The sequence below is a fragment of the Callithrix jacchus genome, chromosome X (genome assembly GCF_049354715.1).
Source record: "Callithrix jacchus isolate 240 chromosome X, calJac240_pri, whole genome shotgun sequence".
Lineage (NCBI taxonomy): Eukaryota > Metazoa > Chordata > Mammalia > Primates > Cebidae > Callithrix > Callithrix jacchus.
The window spans coordinates 102423410-102443313 of record NC_133524.1 but is presented as its reverse complement, the minus strand read 5'-3'; the positions used below and the strand labels follow the sequence as shown (position 1 = coordinate 102443313).

The following is a 19904-nucleotide window of genomic DNA, read 5'->3' as shown; positions in this document are numbered from 1 at the left end:
CTATTTTATTACTAATTCACCTTACCATGTAACTGGAAACTAGAAAAGAGAGAGACAATCTAGTTTGTACATCAGTTACTTATGAGTTTAGTTGGCATCAGTCAGTCTCCCTGGATGGATCAATTTGATTTTGACAAATTGCTGACCATGACAGGCTGTTACTCTTGAAAGCCAGGTTGTCATCCTTTCTCTAGGAATGTCCCTTACCTCAATACAGGATTATTGCTTAAGAGAAATTAGCCAGGCTCAATATAACAATTAAGATCCATTTAGTAGTTTATATTTTAATTAAATATATACACACACACACACACACACACATACAAGTAAATACAAGTAATATATGCTATAGATAAAATTTTCAACCTGTGTATTATCTATTCTCTAAATAGTCCTTTGGGGTAAGAATTATTGGTCCAAACCTATAGATGAAGAATCTGAGACTAAGTAGTTTAAGTCACTTATCCAGGGTCATATACCTAAGAAGTGGCAAAAATGGGACTTGGGCCCAGGTCTCCTAACTTCAAATTCAAGACTGTTTTTATTATACCATGGCCTTATATACTGCAGCCTGGAATGTGACAACAGGTAGCCTTCTACCTGTTCTTCTATAGAATGTTGGCAGTGCTTCTTGACAGCAGGTGTCCTATAGCAAATTTTGGCTCCATCTGCCCTTTCAGTTCCAAGGAAAGAAAAAATAAAACAATTCACCAGGAAGAATGAAAGAACTTGGCAGCCCGCAGCCACTTCATTGGTAAGGTCTTGCAGAATTCTGTAGCTGTAGCCAGGGAGGAAGGAGGGGCTCCCTGGAGTCCAATATATGAAGAAAAGTGTTTGGTTTTGTGAGGAGAGAGGGAATGTAGTCTTGGAAAGGAAGTGGAGTGAGAGAAGAGATGATGGTGGCCAGACACAGAACAGCCAATCAGCAGAGTCATATAACGGAAATGTAAGAAACACAAGTAAGTGTCAGTCTTTTTGAGTAAGGAGAGAGGGGGAAGGATAGAAAAAAGAAGAGAGTGGGGCTGCTGTGAAGGACAAAATATGCCAAGGAACCTTCTGAAGGGATACACAATGAATAGGGGTAGGAAATTGGAATCTGTGTCTGTCGTGACTGTTGCAAGAGGTGGTCTTAAAAAAAATAAGCCACAAAATTTCATGTAAAAAATATTTCATCATACAATTAGCAATGCTTTCTGCCCTCTATATAAAACATGGCTCTTGAGGAACCACTTCCTTCCTCTGCCTCTGCCTATGTTTGGGATAAAGCATAAAGCAAGCTTTCTTATGAGTCCTCTTCGGGCTGCAAATCACCATTACTTGTTTTCTTACAATTTTATATATACCATCAATTATACATTCTTAATTAATAGACAATTTTAAATAGAGAGAGAAATGCAATTTTCTTTGTTACTCTGAAAACTGACTTCTCTTTCATCTTGGGCCATTAATTGACTTGAATCAAAAGGTTTTTTCTGTTTTAGGATGTTCATTTTATGCTATAAATTTTTTGGGTTCTCTCTCTCTCTCTCTCTCTCTCTCTTTCTCTTTCTCTCTGGTCAGAAGAGCTCTCAAATGTTTAAAAAGTCATGAGATGGGAAGTTTTTCAGCAATTTCTATGGTATTTACAGAGTAGAGTTGCTATTAGGTAGATGGAAAATTTCAGCAGCAGGAACAATTTGTGCTCTCAAGTAGCAGACATTTTTTCAGCAGTAAATTTATGGAAGAAAACCATGGTGAAAAAAGTAACTTTGTGATTTTGGGGTCCATTTTATAAAAATGTCTTTGAAAGATATTATGTAATAATGACTGTTTAAGTTGAGAACTGTGGAACTAGGCCCAGAGACTCAACCAGCATTCTTTGATTCAGCCCAGGCAGTCACATCAAAAGGGAAACATCAATCCTATAATCAGAGGGCACAATTGCCATCACCCAAATGACACTTGGATTTTCTTTTGTCTTCTATTTTCAATTGCAATTTTAAATCTCAGCAGGATCTATACGTCTAGGGACATTAACTGACTGAGAAACCGAAAGTCATTTTATTTGGGCTGTGTCTTGGATATACTTCACAAAGATAGCTATAGCAAGAACAGCAAATATTTATGGGCTTGTAAATTTTTCTAGACATCCAAAGAACATGTGTAGTTCTTTTTACCTTCTTAGTTTGAACCCACTTATCTCTTCACTGTGAACACAAAGATCAGATATTATAGAATGGGACAAACAGCAGCTGAAGCCAAAGGACTGGAGAGAAGGAAGGCATGTAATGTTTGAGCTTGATCCTCTGACTCGTAAGTTAGGAAGCAGGTTAGGCGATCCCACCTGGGGGATTCTGTCATGGTCTGAATGTTTGTTCAAAATGCATATGCTACAACCTAACCCCCAAGGTGATTATATAAGAGGGAGGCCTGGCTAGGCACAGTGGCTCAAGCCTATAATCCCAACAGTTGGGGAGGCCAGAGTATGGGGGTCACTTGAAGCCAGGAGTTTGTGACTAACCTGGGCAACAAAGTGAAACTCTATCTCTAAAAAAATTTAAATACTTAGTTGGGCATGGTGGTGTGTGTTTGTAGTCTCAGCTACTCTGGAGGCTTAGGCAGGAGAATTGCTTGGGCTCAGGAGTTTGAAGCTGCAGTGAGCTATGACTGGGCCACTGCATTCCAGCCTAGGCAACAGAGTGAGACCCTGCCCTGTTTCTAAAAAAAAAAAAAAAAATATTTAAAAAAGAAGCATGTGAGAGGTGATGAGGTCATGAGGGCAGAACTTTCATGAACGGGGCCTCTTTTTTTTTTTTTGAGATGGAGTTTCGCTCTTGTTACCCAGGCTGGAATGCAATGGCGCGATCTCTGCTCACTGCAACCTCTGCATCCCGGGTTCAAGCAATTCTCCTTCCTCAGCCTCCCAAGTAGCTGGGACTACAGGCGCACGCCACCATGCCCAGCTAATTTTTGTATTTTTTAGTCGACACGGAGTTTCACCATGTTGACCAGGATGGTCTCAATCTCTTAACTTCGTGATCTACCCACCTTGGCCTCCCAAAGTGCTGGGATTATAGGCGTGAGCTACCGTGCCGGGCCGAATGGGGCCTCTTATAAGAAAGGCCCGAGGAAACCTGTTTGCCTCTACTGCCATGTGAGGACACGAAGAAAGTGCCATCTATGCGAAATGGGTCCTGACCAGATACCAAATCTTGGTACCTTGATCTTGGTCTTCCTAGCCTCCAGAACTGTGAACAATCAGTTTCTGTTGTTTGTATACTATCCAGTCTTTAAGGTATCTTGTTATAGCAGCCTAAATGGACTAAGACAGAAATTTGTACTGAGAAGTGGGCTGCTGCTGTAACAGATACCTAAAGATGTGGAACCCCCTTTGGAACTGGGTAATTGACAAAAGGTAGAAGAGATTTGAGGTATATTGCCAAGAAAAGAGCCTTAAGAACAAATCTGCTGTGGGTTTAGGAAGAAGAAGAGAGCTGTAGAGAATGCTTCAGTTATCTCAGAGATTGCCTAAATGGTTATGATCAGAATGTTAGTAGAAATATGAATGGTAAAGGTCATTCTGATGATATCTCAGGCAAAAATGAGGAATAGGGCCCTACCAGACATGAATCTGCTGGTGCCTTGATCTTGTACATCCCAGCCCCTAGGATTAAGAGCAATAAATTTATAATGTTTAAAAACTACCCAGTCTAAGGTGTTTTGTTTTAACATCCTGAACAGACTGAGAGTTTCCTATTCAGATGTGGTGGGACAGAGTGAAGCAGCAGCATTGAGAATGAAGAGACATTTGATGATATGCCTCTGTTTTGTGAGAAAGGAAGTGTATGCAGAGAAGCAGAAATAATTATCAGAATTTCTTGAATCTAAGTTCAGATTCCTGGCTCACCAAATAAAAAAACTTAGGATTAACTTCTTATTGAAATGCTAGTTGCACTTACTGGCAAATTGTTCTTCTGGGACTAAGGAAGTGGTAGGTGCAGATAGAAGATGGATAGGTAAAGGGTATCTTGCTTTTTACAAAGCTGGACCCTGTTAATTGGATATATTAGATGTGAGTTTTCATTTTACAAAAGTCCTTTTCACTTAATGAAAGGATTCATCATGTTTCTTCTCCACAATGATCACTTAAGGCATTTTAAGTATTTGACTTACAGCTCATTAAGAAGTTATTGTTCCATAAAACAAGCCATACTAGTACTCAAAGCGGGAACACTACTGCTAATGAGGCCAGGCTATGATGTGATAAAGCTTAAAAGGTCCAACTCCAAAGGAAATATCTGAAGTTTCTCAAAACAAGTCTGAGCTTGTTCTGACATAAAAAAACAAAAATATGACAGGTCCGTAAGGATTCTTGCTCTTTCTTGGGCTTCCACTATATTGTCAGAAGCTCTTAAGGAGACCAAGTAAGGGAAGACTAACTGCAAACTTCTGTCAAGCACAATGAAATAATTTAACTGCTACATAGAACAGAGAGTACAAACTGGTATACTACGGGCCAAAAAACTGGTTTTGTTGGACCACACAATGTTTAAAAAATGAATACTAATATTTACAAATTAAAAGATTTCATATCCAGTCTTTCAGCTTCACTTGAAAACTCTGATGCTCTCATATCCCTGGACTTACATCCTAGCAAAAACAGCAGTAATCTTATAGAACAAAGTAGTTGTTGCTCTTTTAAAGCAAGGAATGTTTTATCTTGTGTGTGTTTTAATTTTTTCTAATATCCAGCCCTCTTCTCAAAAAAAAAAAAAATCCAATATTTTCCTGGAAACTCAGGTCTTTGTTTGCAACCCCTGGAAACTAAACAATACCTGGAAAGAAAAAATGCATTTAGGTAATCCAGAGCATACGTAAGTTATGACAAAATCACAGATCAAATCTTTTTTTTATCAGTCCCTCTTATCCATTGCTCACCTGATTGTGCTTATCCTCTATGAGCAGAATTTTCATGCAAAAAATAGCTTTGAGCACTTATTATGTTTTATGCACTAGACATACAGCAGTAAATAAGGCAAGAAAAATTTCTGTTCTCATGTAGTCTATATTTTAGTGAGGGGAAAAAACAAGAAGCAGATAAATATGTAATATAATATCCAATAGTAATAGACAAAATGAAAAGAAGTAGAGACAAGTTAGAAGAAAAAGAAAATGAAAGGTAGTATCATTTTATGTAGGATGGCCAGGAGAGGCCTATCAATAAGGTAATATTTAAGTAGACATCTGCATGAAGGGAAGGAGGGAGTCATGGAGACAGCCGGAGGCCAGGGTGTTCCAGATAGATGAAATAGCAAGTACAAAGGACCTGAGGCAGGACTGTGGTGAACATGAGAAACAGAAAGAAGGCTAGTGTGTATAATGTATGAGGAAGATTTTTGTAGAAAATGAAATCAGACGTGAGAACAGATTGTGTAGTGCCTTATAGGACATGGTAAGGATTTGGAATTTCATTCTTAGTGTAACAGGGAAGGAATTGTGAATGGAGGGTTCTGATCAGGGGAATGACATGAACTTACTTACTTACATTTTTAAATAATCTTTTTTACTGTTGCAATATGAATAGACTGTGAGAAGAAAAGGGTAGAAGCAGGGAGACCAATTAGGCTGTTGCCATGATCCAGATAATTGGTGCTGGTGGCTCAGAAGAGGAAGTGGGTAGTGAAGGTGGGAAAAGTGTTCAGAGTCTGAATAGACTTTGAAAGTTAAGCCAGGGGATTTGCTGGTGGACTAGATATAGGATGTGAGTAGAGAAAATAAAAAGGGAAGAATGACTCCAAGGATTTTGGCCTGAGCAACTAGAAGAATGGTGATACAGATGGAGAAGGGGACTGGAGGATCAGGTTCATATGCAGGAGAAATGAGGAATCCTGTTTGGGACAAGCTAAATTTGATATGCCTACTAGATCTCTAAGAAGAGTTGTTTAGTAGTCAATTGAATATACAGGTGAGGAGTCCAGGCTAGATATAAATTTGGGAGTTGTTAGCATATAAGTGATACGCAAAATCATGAGATGGAGACAGAATGAAATCACCTACTGAATGAGTAAGAAGACAGGCCCTGAACCCTGGGGAACTCCATTATTTACATATTTGGAAGATGAGAATTAATATTGTCAGTTATCCTGATTTAGACAGGTTTCCTTGTAGAAGCCATGGGAGATAGCAGAGTATTATAGTGTGTCTTGGTTTGTACTGTCAAATTTTTAGAAATTTTTAGGAAATGCTCTGTGTTGCTTTACTTATTAAAGAGAAATTGATTTATTTTAAAACTCAAATGAGGTTATTTCGGTCCACGTGGGCCGATTGATAAGACATCCCCCATTATTTTTCCTAACAGCAGGTTTTTAATTATAACACTATATATCTTTTGCAGAATTGTAAAAAATGTTTAATGTTTGCCTTTCTTTGCATTCTCACTCCTCCAGAGTATTAGCTCTAGGAAGTCATGGGTATGTCTATCTTATTCAGCTTTCTATTCCCCAGCACCTGTCATAGTGCTGGCTGCATCTACATCTTCAATAATAAAATAAAATTTTAGCCATTTATTTGCCCAGAATGAGTTCTAAGTGCTTATTACTAGCTAGCACTGCTCAAGTTGGTATCTGTGAGGATACAGAGGTATAGCAGCAGGCTCTGGTTGGAGGATCTCTAAGCCTAAAATAAGACTGAAATGAACAGGAACAAAGTGATCCTTGCCACAAGATGTTTGGGCATGATCAATACTTGTCTTACATGTGGTGCCTAGGATAAATTATCCAAGTTTAGTATAATAATAACGACTGTTTGTTTATGGCATATTTCATATCCATTGTATATCATTATTATTTGAACTGCAAAGTGACTCTGCAAGGTAGATATTATTAACCCTATTTTAAAGATAAGAAAACTAAGATTTAGGGAGTCTAACCAAACAAGTCAGTCCTACTGAACTAGGATCTCCTGAATCTGGGTCCCCTGACTTTACTTTCTGTATTATACTCCTTTATACTTAAATACAACTTTATTTTAAGACAGAGTCAAGTCTAATGGAGTAAGAAATGGTGCTAGAGATATAAATGCATTATTTTCCAAATAATGATTCCTTTCTGCTTCTTCAAGAGCTGCTGGTCATTTCAAGCATTAATGCTGTCTGAAAAATATAAATTCCATCCTGGCCAGGAAGTACAACTAAGTGACCTTGCTGATTGAATCTGTTATATTATTGCTCTAAAACCTAGGCAACAAGAACACTGATTGAGAACATTGGTTCTGCTACATTTGCAAAACCTTTGCCAGATATACCTATACAGAAAGTATTTAGCCTTTTGCAGCAGTCAAAACTCATAGCAAGGTAAGAGCCAATTCAGAAGCCACTCTAGCCGCTGAGATTGTCTGTTGTTTGTATATCTGTTTTTATCTTCTTTATATGTAAATTTAGAGTTTATTTTCTTTGTTCATTATATATAATTTCCACCTGTCTGGAACCAACTTGAGAAAGGGATCTCCATAAATGCCAAAATATTTAGAAATATATGCACTTGATAAAGACCCTTTAATGTGAGGTCATATCATAAAATAAAGTTTATAATTTTTATGATAATTGTAAGAATATTATATGGGATTATTAATACTTTTTAAATTTTTTAGTCAGGGAATAAAAAAGCAACTGTGTTTCTCACCCAATAATAAAATCTCTTACATTTCATTTAGCAATATTAGATATAAGAAGGCAAAATATGGAGAAAATATTGAATGTCAAATATATATCAAACTTTAACACTTACAACTAAGGTGTACCTTATTTCACCGGATTTAACTTATAACAATACTTCATTTCATTTATCCACTTCTTAATGGTATTGAATATCATAGGTATTTTATGCTAATATGCACAGTAAGAAAACTATATTTTGTTAAAAAGACAAAGTGGTTGATAGAAATTAATACTACATTATAAAATAAAGCCAGGAAATATCTCTAACTTCAATAGTTGTTGATAGATAAACAAACCATAGTTTTAGTTATTAAAGTAAATACCCTTTTTACGCAGCAGAACACTGGCATGTTTCCGTCCATTTCGGTTTTCAACATGGCAGGTATAATTTGCCAGGTCAGCTTCCACCACTGAGTCAAAGATGAGTGCCAATTCAACTTCTTTTTCTCCAAGATGCTCTTTGAGAAGTCTGAAATAAAGACAGTATTCTTGGCTGAATTGGCTTGATCTGGGCAGAAAGCAGATGCAAAGATAGTTACACAACTCATACTGGTCTCTGATGAGGGGCATGGTGAATCCTGGCTGGGTGTATGTATGGGCGGGACCTTCAACAAAAAAACACAAAATGTGGCTCTTGACATGAAGATCAGATGGAAAAGAAGTGAATTATTCACTTGGCAAAAAGAAATATTAACATGCCATTAGGCTTTGATAAATAAAGTCAACATGGCTTGTATAGTGAACAAGAGGAAACACTGGGTTCCATGTTCTAAACTGAGATCATGAAAAATAATTAGATTTTTGCATCATGGCATGAAGGGAAAATATCTGTAGGAGTGTGGGTTTTGTGGTAGAGGTTAGAGTAGTAGTGAGGTAAAGGGGTAAAGAAGGGAACCTTGAATGTGGTTGCCTTATGAGAAGTAAACCGAAGATTTTTAGTGGCCTTCTATCCCCCTACATCACTGAGAAGTCTACTCTGCTTTTCTTCTGGCTTTTGTCCAATGCACTCATGTGCGCTGAGCCCTAATCCCCCAATAATGCTAACACACCCATGACCCGGATTTCTCCAGGCACTGTTCTCCATCTGTCCCTCTGATTTCTGCCCTCACAGGAGAAGCCCTCTGTAACATTTTCTCCTAACTTTGCTTTTTTTTTTTTTTTTTAAGTTGCAAAGGACCTTGTATGGCCAGGAACAGATGTTTTTTGCAGCGGGGCTGAATTAGTAGGATTATATCCTGAAGAATGCACGTCCTGTTTCTTTGGAGAGTGCACTTCCTGTTTCTTCTCAACAACCATCATCTACCTTCTGGGTGAGATGAAAGTCGGTACCCTGTCAACGTTTCTTTTGTTTCCCCTGCCTTTGGCCAAAGAAAGAGCAAATCATTAGTCTACATGGTAACAACCCTTCAGTTCAGTTCTGGGGTAGGTTCTTAAATACATATTTTTTTAAGCATGAAATATTTTAGATGGAATATTGGAGAAGCAGAAGTAATTCTCATCTTCTTTTCGGATGCCTGGTTATAAATGCAGGGAATGTCGCTATGATTTACTGGCATTCAGAATAAAATTGAAAACAAGACTGCAGAAAAAACTGGGCTCTAAGTAGAGGCCTCCCAATTACAAGGTCAAGCTTGGTCTTTACAAAATCATTAACTCAACGGTGCCTTAATTTAACTCATATCTAAACTTGGAAAATAACTACCATACGTATTTTAACTTTGTTGTGAGGGTAAAATGGGTTAAAGTGGTTTGAAAAGTAAATAGCACTATGCACATGCAAAGGTATGTTATTCAATACAAACGTTTCATTATCTGGTTAGATTATATTTTGACTACTCCAAAAATATTTGTATTTATATTTACTGACATTTAAGATTGGCTTGACTTAATCTCTTCTACTTCCCATTTGAGAGCAGGAATGGCTTAAAGTTAGGTTAGTGGAATGGAGTTTCTAGAATCTGAGTCTCTCATTCTAAAGTTGGAAGCCCTTTACACTTATATACCATCGCAGAACCGGACAAGTATAAGAATTTTCTTACCTGCATTTTGGAGACCACGTCTTACAGTTAGTTCTTTTATAAATTATTTTTATTTTTCCTGACTAAAGCTATAGTTTCTCTTTCTCTCTTCTCTCCCAACATGTACCCAACCAAGAAAAAAATTGGAAATTTACTACTTTCACGGTTTACAGTGACTTTTGCTGTCTGTTTTTCTCCCTGATATTGGTAAATAACACCACACTAAATTATTTTAGCTCTGTGTAACCTGCTGTAGAAGAAACCCCCATAGTTCCAGAAGCTGAGGAGGCACCATAAATTCAGTTTTATTTAAAGCTTCACATGGAGGGCAACCATAGCCTTTGCCAGGTACAGGGTGGAAAGCTGATCCTGTTATTCCCCACCAAGCCTTTCCTTCTTCATTTCTAATGCAGTTTCCAAAAACAGCTCTTCACAGGCTGCAGTTTGAAAAATGATCCTTGGTTCATCTATTAATATATATGAGGTGTCTTGATTATCAGCTCCTGAAAAACCTAGATGACTTGATTTTTTTTTGGAATTAAAGATCAAACTGTTGTTTATGACTACAAATCACTCAGCAGAGCAGTTATAATTTTCTAGCATGTATATTATTTTTAATTTTAATTTTAGGTTCAGGGGTACATAGGCAGGTTTGTTTTATAAATTACCTGTCATAGGGGTTTGGTGTACAGATTATTTTATTACATAGGTAATCAGCATAGTACCCTCCTACCACCTTCCAAGACTCTCAAGTAGGGCCTGGTGTCTGTTGTTTCCTTCTTTATGTTAAAATGTACTCAATGTTTAGCTCCCACATAAGTGAGAACATGTAGTATTTGGTTTTCTGTTCCTCTGTTAGTTCATTTAGGACAGTGGCTTCCAGCTCCAACCATGTTGCTGCAAAGAACCTGATCTCATTGTTTTTTATGGCTGCATACTATTCCACAGAGTATATCTACCACATTTTCTTTATCCAGTCTACCATTGATAGGCATTTAACTTGATTCCATGTCTTTGCTATTGTGCATATTGCTGCAGTGAACATACCCATGCATGTATCTTTATAGTAGAATAATTTATATTCCTTCGGATATATACACAATAATGAGATTGCTGAGTTGAATGATAATTCCCTTTTAAGTTGTTTGAGAAATCACCAAACTGCTTTCTATAATGACTGAACTAATTTACATTCCCACCAGCAGTGTACAAGCATTCTCCTTTCTCTGCAACCCTACCAGCATCTGCTATTTTTTTACATTTAATAATAGCCATTCTGACTGGTGTAAGATGGTATCTTTTAAAAAAAATTTTATTATTATACATTAAGTTCTGGAATATATGTGCAAAATGTGCAGATTTGTTACAAAGGTGTATACACGTGCCATGGTGGTTTGCTGCACCCATCAATCTGTCATCTACATTAGTTATTTCTCTTAATGCTATCCCTCCCTTAGCCCCCCACCCCCTGACAGGCTCCAATGCATGATGTTACCCTCCCTATAGTCATGTGTTCTTATTGTTCAGCTCCCACTTATGAGTGAGAACATGTGGTGTTTGGTTTTCTGTTTTTGTGTCAGTTTGCTGAAAGTCATGTTTCCAGGTTCACCCATGTCCCTGCAAAGGACATGAACTCCTTTTTTATGGCTGACTAGTATTCCATGGTGTATATGTGCCACATTTTCTTTATCCAGTCTATCACTGATGGGTATTTGAGTTGGTTCCAAGTCTTTGCTATTGTGAACAGTGCCACAATAAACATAGGTGTGCATGTGTCTTTATAATAGAATGATTTATGTTGCTGTGGGTATATACCCAGTGATGGGATTGCTGCATCAAATGGCACTTCTAGTTCTAGATCCTTGAGGAATCACCACATTGTCTTCCACAATGGTTGAACTAATTTACACTCCTCCCACCAACAGTGTAAAAGTGTTCCTATTTCTGCACAACCTCTCCTGCCTCTGTTGTCTCCTGATTTTTTAATGATCACCATTGTAACTGGCATAAGATGGTATCTCACTGTGGTTTAGATTTGCATTTCTCTTATGACCAATGATGGTGAGCTTTTTTTCTTTTTCATATATATATATATATATAAAATTGTATTTTAGGTTCTGGAATACATGTGCAGAACACGCAGGATTGTTGCATAGGTACCTACATGGCAATGCGGTTTGCTGCCTCGATCCCCTGTCACCTATGTCTGGTATCTCTCCCCATATTGTCCCTCCCCAAACTCCCTAACCCCCCCGTACCTCCCCTATTTCCCCACAACAGGCCCCAGTGTGTGATGTTCCCCTCCCTGTGTCCATGTATTCTCACTGTTCAACATCCTCTTATGAGTGAGAACATGCGGTATTTGGTTTTCTGTTCTTGTGTCAGTTTGCTGAGAGTGACAGTTTCCAGCTTCATCCATGTTCCTGCCAAGGACATTAACTCATCCTTTTTGATGGCTGTACAGTATTCCATGGTGTGTATGTGACACATTTTCTTTATCCAGTCTATCTTTGATGAGCATTTGTGTTTGTTTCAAGTCTTTGCTATTGTAAACAGTGCCACAATGAACATATGTGTGCATGTGTCTTTATAATTGATTGATTTATAATCCTTCGGGTATATACCCAATAATGGGATTGCTGGGTCAACTGGTATTTCTATTTCTAGGTCCTTGAGGAATTGCCACACTGTCTTCCACAATGGTTGAACTAATCTACAGTTTTTAAAGCTCCTGTTGTTATTAAGTTTTAGTTTTAGTCCATTGTGTTCTGAGAAAATATTTGATATTATTTCAGTTTTTAAAAATTTGTTGAGCCTTATTTTGTGTCCTAACATATGGTCTATTCTTGAGAACATTGCATGTGCTGATGAGAAGAACGTATATTCTGCAGCTGCTGGACAAAACATTCTGCAATTGCCTATTAGATCCACTAGGTCTAAGGTGGAATTTAAATCTAATGTGTCTTTATTGTTTTCTCTCTAGATAATTTGTTTATTGCTGAGAGTGGCATGTCGAAGTCCCAAAATATTATTGTATTGATGTCTATCTCTTCTTTTAGATCTAAAAATATTTGCTTTATATAACTGGTGCTCCAGTGTTAGGTGCACAAATGTTTGGAATTGCTCTATCCCTTACAGAATTGATCCCTTTATCATTATACAATGACCTTTTTATGCCTCTTTTTCCTGTTTTTGACTTAAAGTCTGTTTTATCTCATATAAAAGTATAGCCACTTTTGCTTACCTTCCATATCCTTTTTTACAGAATTTTTTTTTCCATCCTTTTACTTTTACTTTTAGTCTATAGGTGTCTCTACAGGTGAAGTTTCTTTTAGGCAAAGTATATTAAGGTTACTTTTGAAATTCATTCAGCCAATCTACATATTTTAATTTGGAGATTAATTTGTTTATATTAAAGGTTATTATTGATATGTAAGGACTTATTCCTGTCATTTTGTAATTAATTTATAGTTGCTTTGTATATCCTTCCTTCCTTTCTTTATCTCTTATTTTTTTATATTGTGGTTTGGTGGTTTTCTGTAGTGGTAATATTTGAGTCCTTTCTCTTCCTCATTTGTGTGGTTGGTAATAAAATTTTAGACACAACAACAAAAATGTAGTCCATGAAAGAAACAATTGATAAGTTGGACTTTATTAAAATTAAAAACATCTGCTTTTTTTGAAAAACTGTTAAAACAATAAAAAGACAAGCCACAAAATGGGAGAAAATATATGCAAAACCTATACCCATTAAGGAATTTCTATATGGAATTCACAAAACCTCTTAAAACCCAACAATAAAAAAAACCTAACAACCCAATTTAAAAATAGGCAAAAATTATGAACAGACACCTCACCAAAGAAGATACATATATAGCATATAAGCATCTGAGTATATGCTCAACATCATATGTCATTAGGGAATTTTAAATTTATGCAATGGCATACACTACACACCTATTACAATGACTGAAATCCAATATTACCAACAACATCAAATTTTGGCAAGGATGTGAAGCACTGGAAATTCTCATCCATTACTGGTGGGAATGCAAAATGGTACAGCCACTTTGAAAGATATTTTGGCAGTTACTTAAAAAGCTAAACATTGATGCATTACAATATGATGCATTAATTATACTTTTTATATCTACACTAAGGACTTGCATTCAAGTGTTTATTACAGCTTCATTTATAATTGCCAAAACTTGGAAACAACCAATATGTCAATCAATAGGTGAATGGACAGACAATTGTGGTACATCCAGACAATAAAGTGTTCTTTATTGATAGAAATTAACCATCAAGCCACAGAACTACATGGAAAAACCTTAAATGCATATACTAAGGGAGAGAAGTCAGTCTGAAAAGGCTGCATACTGTAGGACTCTAAACATATGACATTTAGGAAAAGGCAAAACTATAAAGAGAGTAAAAAGATCATTGGCTTCTAAAAGTTTTAGAAGAGAAAGGGAGAGATGAATAGGCAGAGCCTTGGGGTGGTTAGGACAGTGAAACTATTCTGTATGATACAGTAATTGTGAATACATGATATTACACGTTTGACAAAAAACTATAGAACTATATAACACAAAGAATGAACTATAATGTAAACTATGGACTTTAATAATAATGTATAGTGTTTCATTAATTGTAATAAATGTGCCACACTAAGGCAAGACATTAACAAAAGGGAAAACTGGGAGGAGGGACAAAGGGGCTATATGAGAGTGCTCTACTTTCTGCTCAACTTTAAAAAAAAATGTATCCTTTTATCTGTTAACTTCTTTGCAATCCTAAAACTATTGTGAAAAATAAAGCTTGTTAAATAAATAAATCTCCTTTGCCTCTTCAAAAGGTATTATACTGGAACTACTTGATTAGAGTGTGCTGGAGCCTTAATTTTTGTATCATCAGCAACTAGCCCAGTGCTAGCAGCATCAGAAAAACTCAATAAAGGCACATTGAATAAATGAATGCAATTTTTTAAAAGTAATGTGTCATGAAAAGACATGTAGGAGCCTCAAATTCATATTACTAAGTGAGAGTACCCACTCTGAAAAGTCTATATACTGTATGGTTTCAACTATATGAAATTCCGGAAAAGGCAACATTTCAGAGACAGTAAAAAGATCAGGAGTTGCCAAGAGTTTTGGAGGTGGGAGAGATGGATAAAGTGGAACACCGATTTTTAGGGCCGTGAAACTCATCTGTATGATACTGTAGTGGTGGATACATTTCATCATACATCCTTTAAAACACACAGAATGTATAACACTAGGAGTAAACTCTCCAAACTCTAAATGTAAACTACAGATGATGGGTGATCAGGATTTATCAATGTACATCCATAGATTACAACAAATGTACCACTGTGGTGCTGGATATTGACAGTGGGGGAGTTTTGGGGGTCATATGGGAACTCTGTACTTTCCACTAAATTTTGCTGTGAACTTAAATATGCTAAAAAATTACTCTGTGTGTATGTGTGTAATGCAAGAAAGATATTATATTAATGCATTTTAATACAATTCAATGCCATTAAACAGATGTTTTAAAAGTTGTATGTGCCTGGCATTGTGGTAAGCTGGGAATTATTAATAAATACTGTCTCAAACTATTTTGCATTATCTCTCATTATTGACTTCCTCTAATAAATGTAACTAATGTAACAAAAGGAGAAAGTAAAAAAGTAAAATACTTCATTAGCAGGGAGATTCCAAATTACTTTCCAGTTTCTTCAAGGGGACATGGTACTTTGAAATTTTTATGAAGATGCTGAACTGCCACCATAGAGTTTATACTCTTCAGTATCTACCCATATCATTAATATCATTACTAGTACTTCTGCTGTCATCATTATCAAAAACTACTTATTTGTAAGCAGCAATCTGCTCTACTAGACACTGTACTAATATTTACATGTACGTGCTCTCTGTTGTCCTAAAGATCATAAACTAAAATAAGCAACGCTGAAGGGAATGATAACATAACATTCAGATTTTAAAAAGACAAATGCAATGAAATTTTAGTAAAATACTGGTTAGTGGAATTTTTAGGAATGGAAATTCTGGCTAATTGAATTTTCTGTTCACCTGAAAATTAAATAGAAAGTCCTGTTGTGTTCTTAATTGAGGTAAATAATTATAAAATGTCTAGGTCCAATTTTCATTAATTGTAAATGGTCCCTTGAACTATTCTGAGTCCTCCTTTGATAGTTAAACATCTTGCAGAGTTTCTGGGTCATTATTCTGAGTATGAGTAATCATTGTCCAGAAATGATGATTGATAATATGAAGGATTAGAGGTATGTTTAAAAAAATCAAAATGTTTAATTAAACAAGATTTCTCTTGGTGTTATTTCTTTTTCTCCCTATTAAACCATTATTAGTCAAAGTCCAGCATCATGCCTAGAGTCTGAAAAAATCAGATTTATTGGCTCAATGCATTGATTGAGGGGCATTCCAGAGGAACTGTGGATTAACCCTTGATTGAAGGAAAGAAGATGGTTTTGTAATGTTTACATTTCCACTGAAAGATTCTGAGGTTTTAGGGAGGCAGGGGTAAATACTGAGTTGGTTGCAGTTTCTGAGGCAGGATTGGAAGAAATGGAGGCTAACTAGGGATTGAGTTTTCTTATGGGACAAGGGTAGCTTAGCAGTTGGGTATCCCTGGTAATAAATGTAAGCAGCAAAGCAGGTTTGGGGCATAACTGGTAAGAAAGCAGTAGTCATTCAAAGGAGGAAGGGGCCGTTATGGCATTTTACAACTGCTGCATGACCTTGGGAGAAACAGTGTTTTCTGTTAACTTTGCAGCTGGCTTTATCTGTCTGTCCTCCCAACCTGATTAATAGCAGGGCTGCTTATTCTCAGTCCACACTGATTTTCACTCTTTCAGTCCTGGACAGATTTTGACTTTTTGTAGCCTAAGTGTGAAGTACAATAAAACATTCTGGACAATTGAGGATTCTTGCTAGTTTTGACGAATCAGTCTAGCCCCAGAGGAACTCTCAACCAGTAATAGGCAGCATTTCTTCCTGTCTTTAAACCTCAGTTTCTTTATCTGCATAATAAAGCTAATACTGTTTATCTCAGATGGTTATTATGAGTATCCAATATGTTTTAAGATGTGAAAAGCTTTTGCAATATTCAGTGTACTATAAAAGGATGAATCTGGGGTTATTCTTTTTATTTACTAATTATACACAACATGGTTGAGTCTGAGCATCTAAAGTCTGCTCATGAAATGAAGAGAAACAACAAACATGTGTTAGGCTTTTAGAATTTTATGCATAGATCAAGGCTAAGGTCAAGCCTGGAATCATGAATATTATTCACCACTCCTTCAAAAATGGAAGAAAGGAAAATACTTTGTTGAAGCTTGACTTTGGGAAAACCAAGGACATGTGGGGTGCTTTAAGACATTAAAAATTATGTGAGAACATGCCGAAACATCTCATCATTTTCCCTAGGGCTGCCTGGGACCCCAATTATTTCCTCTGCATTTTGGGGACAAACAACATATTCACAGCTCCATATTGCTTTTTAAAAAGAGCGAGTCATTACTAGGTTATTTTTGGTCTTTAAGATAGACTTGGCTTATTTTAAGAATGAAAGGTTTTCATGCCTATATCACATTCTCTCTTTATTAGAGCATGTCACTCATTCAAGGAGAGAATGTTAATGTAAAGGAATGAAACAGAAGACCACAAAGTGTTAAAAACTGCCAGTGAAGAAACCAAAACTAAAACAAACAAGCAAAGACCATATTCAGCTCGCAGCCTTTCAGAAACTGAAGGTAAATAAAATTATTTGCATTTTAATAAGCTTTTCTGAAAACCGTAAGATAAATTGAACATGTTTTTCAGATCAAGAATTAGAAAAGATTTGGCAAACTGTTTTGCAGTATTGCCTGAGGAAGAAAACATTAGATATTGATAGGGTTATTTGCAAAGTGAGATTTATAATTGAAAATTACTCTCCATTGGGACAAAGCAATTGTCCTGAAATTCAGGTAGTCTTTTTTGACAATCAGATGCAATTTGCAATCCTGTAGGCAATCTAAAAGACTATTATTTCTTGTTTAACAGGACTGGTTCAAATTTTCTGACTTTTTTTTACTAGCTATGTAGAATACATAACCTCACTAGCAAATTATTTTAAAAAGAATTCTCAAGCCTCTTGTAAGATTAATAAGAAGTAAGTTCTGTAGTGGTAAGGGACTGAGGTGACCTTCCTAGAATCATTATCCCCAAAGGACACTTTGAGGGTACTTGCTGATCCTCCTTTGCAGCAGTTCCCATTAAGCTTTAACAGAACAGAAAGTAAGAAGTTTTCCCCTTATGATTCCTACTGGGTTTCCTCAAAATAATTATTTGGCTTCTCTGAATAAACATTGTAGAGCTTGGCAGAGAGCAGATTGTTGGAATGATTTTAAAATGGTAGAAATAAATAACCAAACGTGTACAATTGTATCTTATGTTAGTTACTGCACACATAAAATTCTTTTACCGTTTTTATAAATTACATCTTCTGGAGTTTGTGAAAGGGTTGTGATTCAGTTGTGTGGGACAGACTAGCAGTTGTGAATGGTTACCACATTTGGGTTCAGATTTCCTTGTGGCTTAGTCTCTTAGCAACAACAGAGGCATGGGAGAACTGTGCCAATTTCTGCTTAAAGGGAGATAAAGAGGAATCTGTATGTCCAAAGTGGGGTCTAAGTGCTTTGGCCATGGGCTGAAAATCAGGAGAAGCTAGGGACCACAGTGGTGAAACTGACCCAGAGAGCAAACAAATGAGAACTCCAAAATCCTAGACAGGATTTGATCTAAAATGCTAGTCAAGCTGCAGGGGAAATGCTGAGTACAGGAGTTATACTGATTGAGGTCCAAGTGACTTCATCTCATCAAGCTCTCAGCAAATATCTAAGCTTTTTTTTTTTTTATTAGGTATTGTTTTAAGTCCTCTATTCCTCTGTGGCAGACTAAGAAATAAAAAGTTGTAACACATATTTCTAGGATTAAGCTGCTGCTCAGGAAACTGGGAACCTAGGCAGTGGGGCTAGTCCTCCTGTCAGATCCAGTGCCTCTGGAGAAGTTTCTCCACAAGTCAACTACCGAGAGTGATTTATTTACAGCCTCACTGCTTAGTTATGTTAGACAATGTAATTTTGAAATGTGCACACAAAACAAGAGCTATGATTCAATTTTGAAATGGGCACAAAGCACTGCTCTTGCTATAGTATAAATGTTTGTGATCTCCCAAAACTCATATGCTGTCACCTAATATCCAATATGATAGTATTAAGAGGTGGGGCCTTTGAGAAGGGATTGAATCATGAAGGCTCCCCACTCATGAATGTGATTAGAGTCCTTATAAAAGAAGCATGAATGAGTTCCCATGCCCTTGTTGTCATGTAAGGACATGTAGAAGGTTCCAGCTATAAGGAACAGGCCCTCACCAGACACTTAATCAGCCAGCACCTTGATCCTGGACTTCTCAGGCTCTAGAACTGTGGACAATACATTTTTGTTGTTTATAAATTACCCGTTTAAGGTATCTTGTTGGCTGGGTGCGGTGACTCACACCTGCAATCCCAGCACTTTGGGAGGTTGAGGCAGGTGGATCACAAGGTCAGGAGTTCGAGACCATCCTGGCCAACATGATGAAACTCTGTCTCTCCTAAAAGTCCAAAATAGTTAGCTGGGTGTGTTGGTACATGCCTGTAGTTCCAGCTACTTGGGAGGCTGAGGCAGGAAAATTGCTTGAACTTGGGAGGCAGAGGTTGCAGTGAGCTGAGATTGCACTGCTGCACTCCAGCCTGTCAACACATTGAGACTCCATCTCAAAAAAAAAACCAAAAACAAAAAAACAAACAAACAAACAAAAAACAATACGGACGCCCAAATGGACTAAGGCAGAAATTGGTGCTGACAGTGGGGTGCTGTGGTAAAAAAAAAATATCAAAAATGTGGAATGGCTTTGGAACTTGGTAATGAACAGAGGCTGGAAGAATTCGGAGGAGCAGGCTAGAAAAATCCTCTATCAACTAACTGTAAGGAGCAGTTCTGGTGAGGGTTCAAAAGAAGAGAACTGTAGAGAAAGCTTCAATCTCTTTAGAGATTACTTAAGTGGTCATGATTAGAATATTGATAGAAATATGGACAGTAAAGGACATTTCGATATGGGCTCAG

General features: G+C 36.9%; 1 protein-coding gene across 1 annotated transcript in view; it reads right to left on the bottom strand.

Moving 5' to 3' along the window:
* IL1RAPL2 (interleukin 1 receptor accessory protein like 2) overlaps nt 1-19904 on the bottom strand; it is a 1167415-nt gene that overhangs the window by 22976 nt on the left and 1124535 nt on the right. The window contains exon 8 of the mRNA XM_017968450.4: nt 8017-8162. Coding sequence (XP_017823939.2) covers nt 8017-8162 — 146 coding nt within the window. The remainder of the gene's footprint in view (nt 1-8016; nt 8163-19904) is intronic.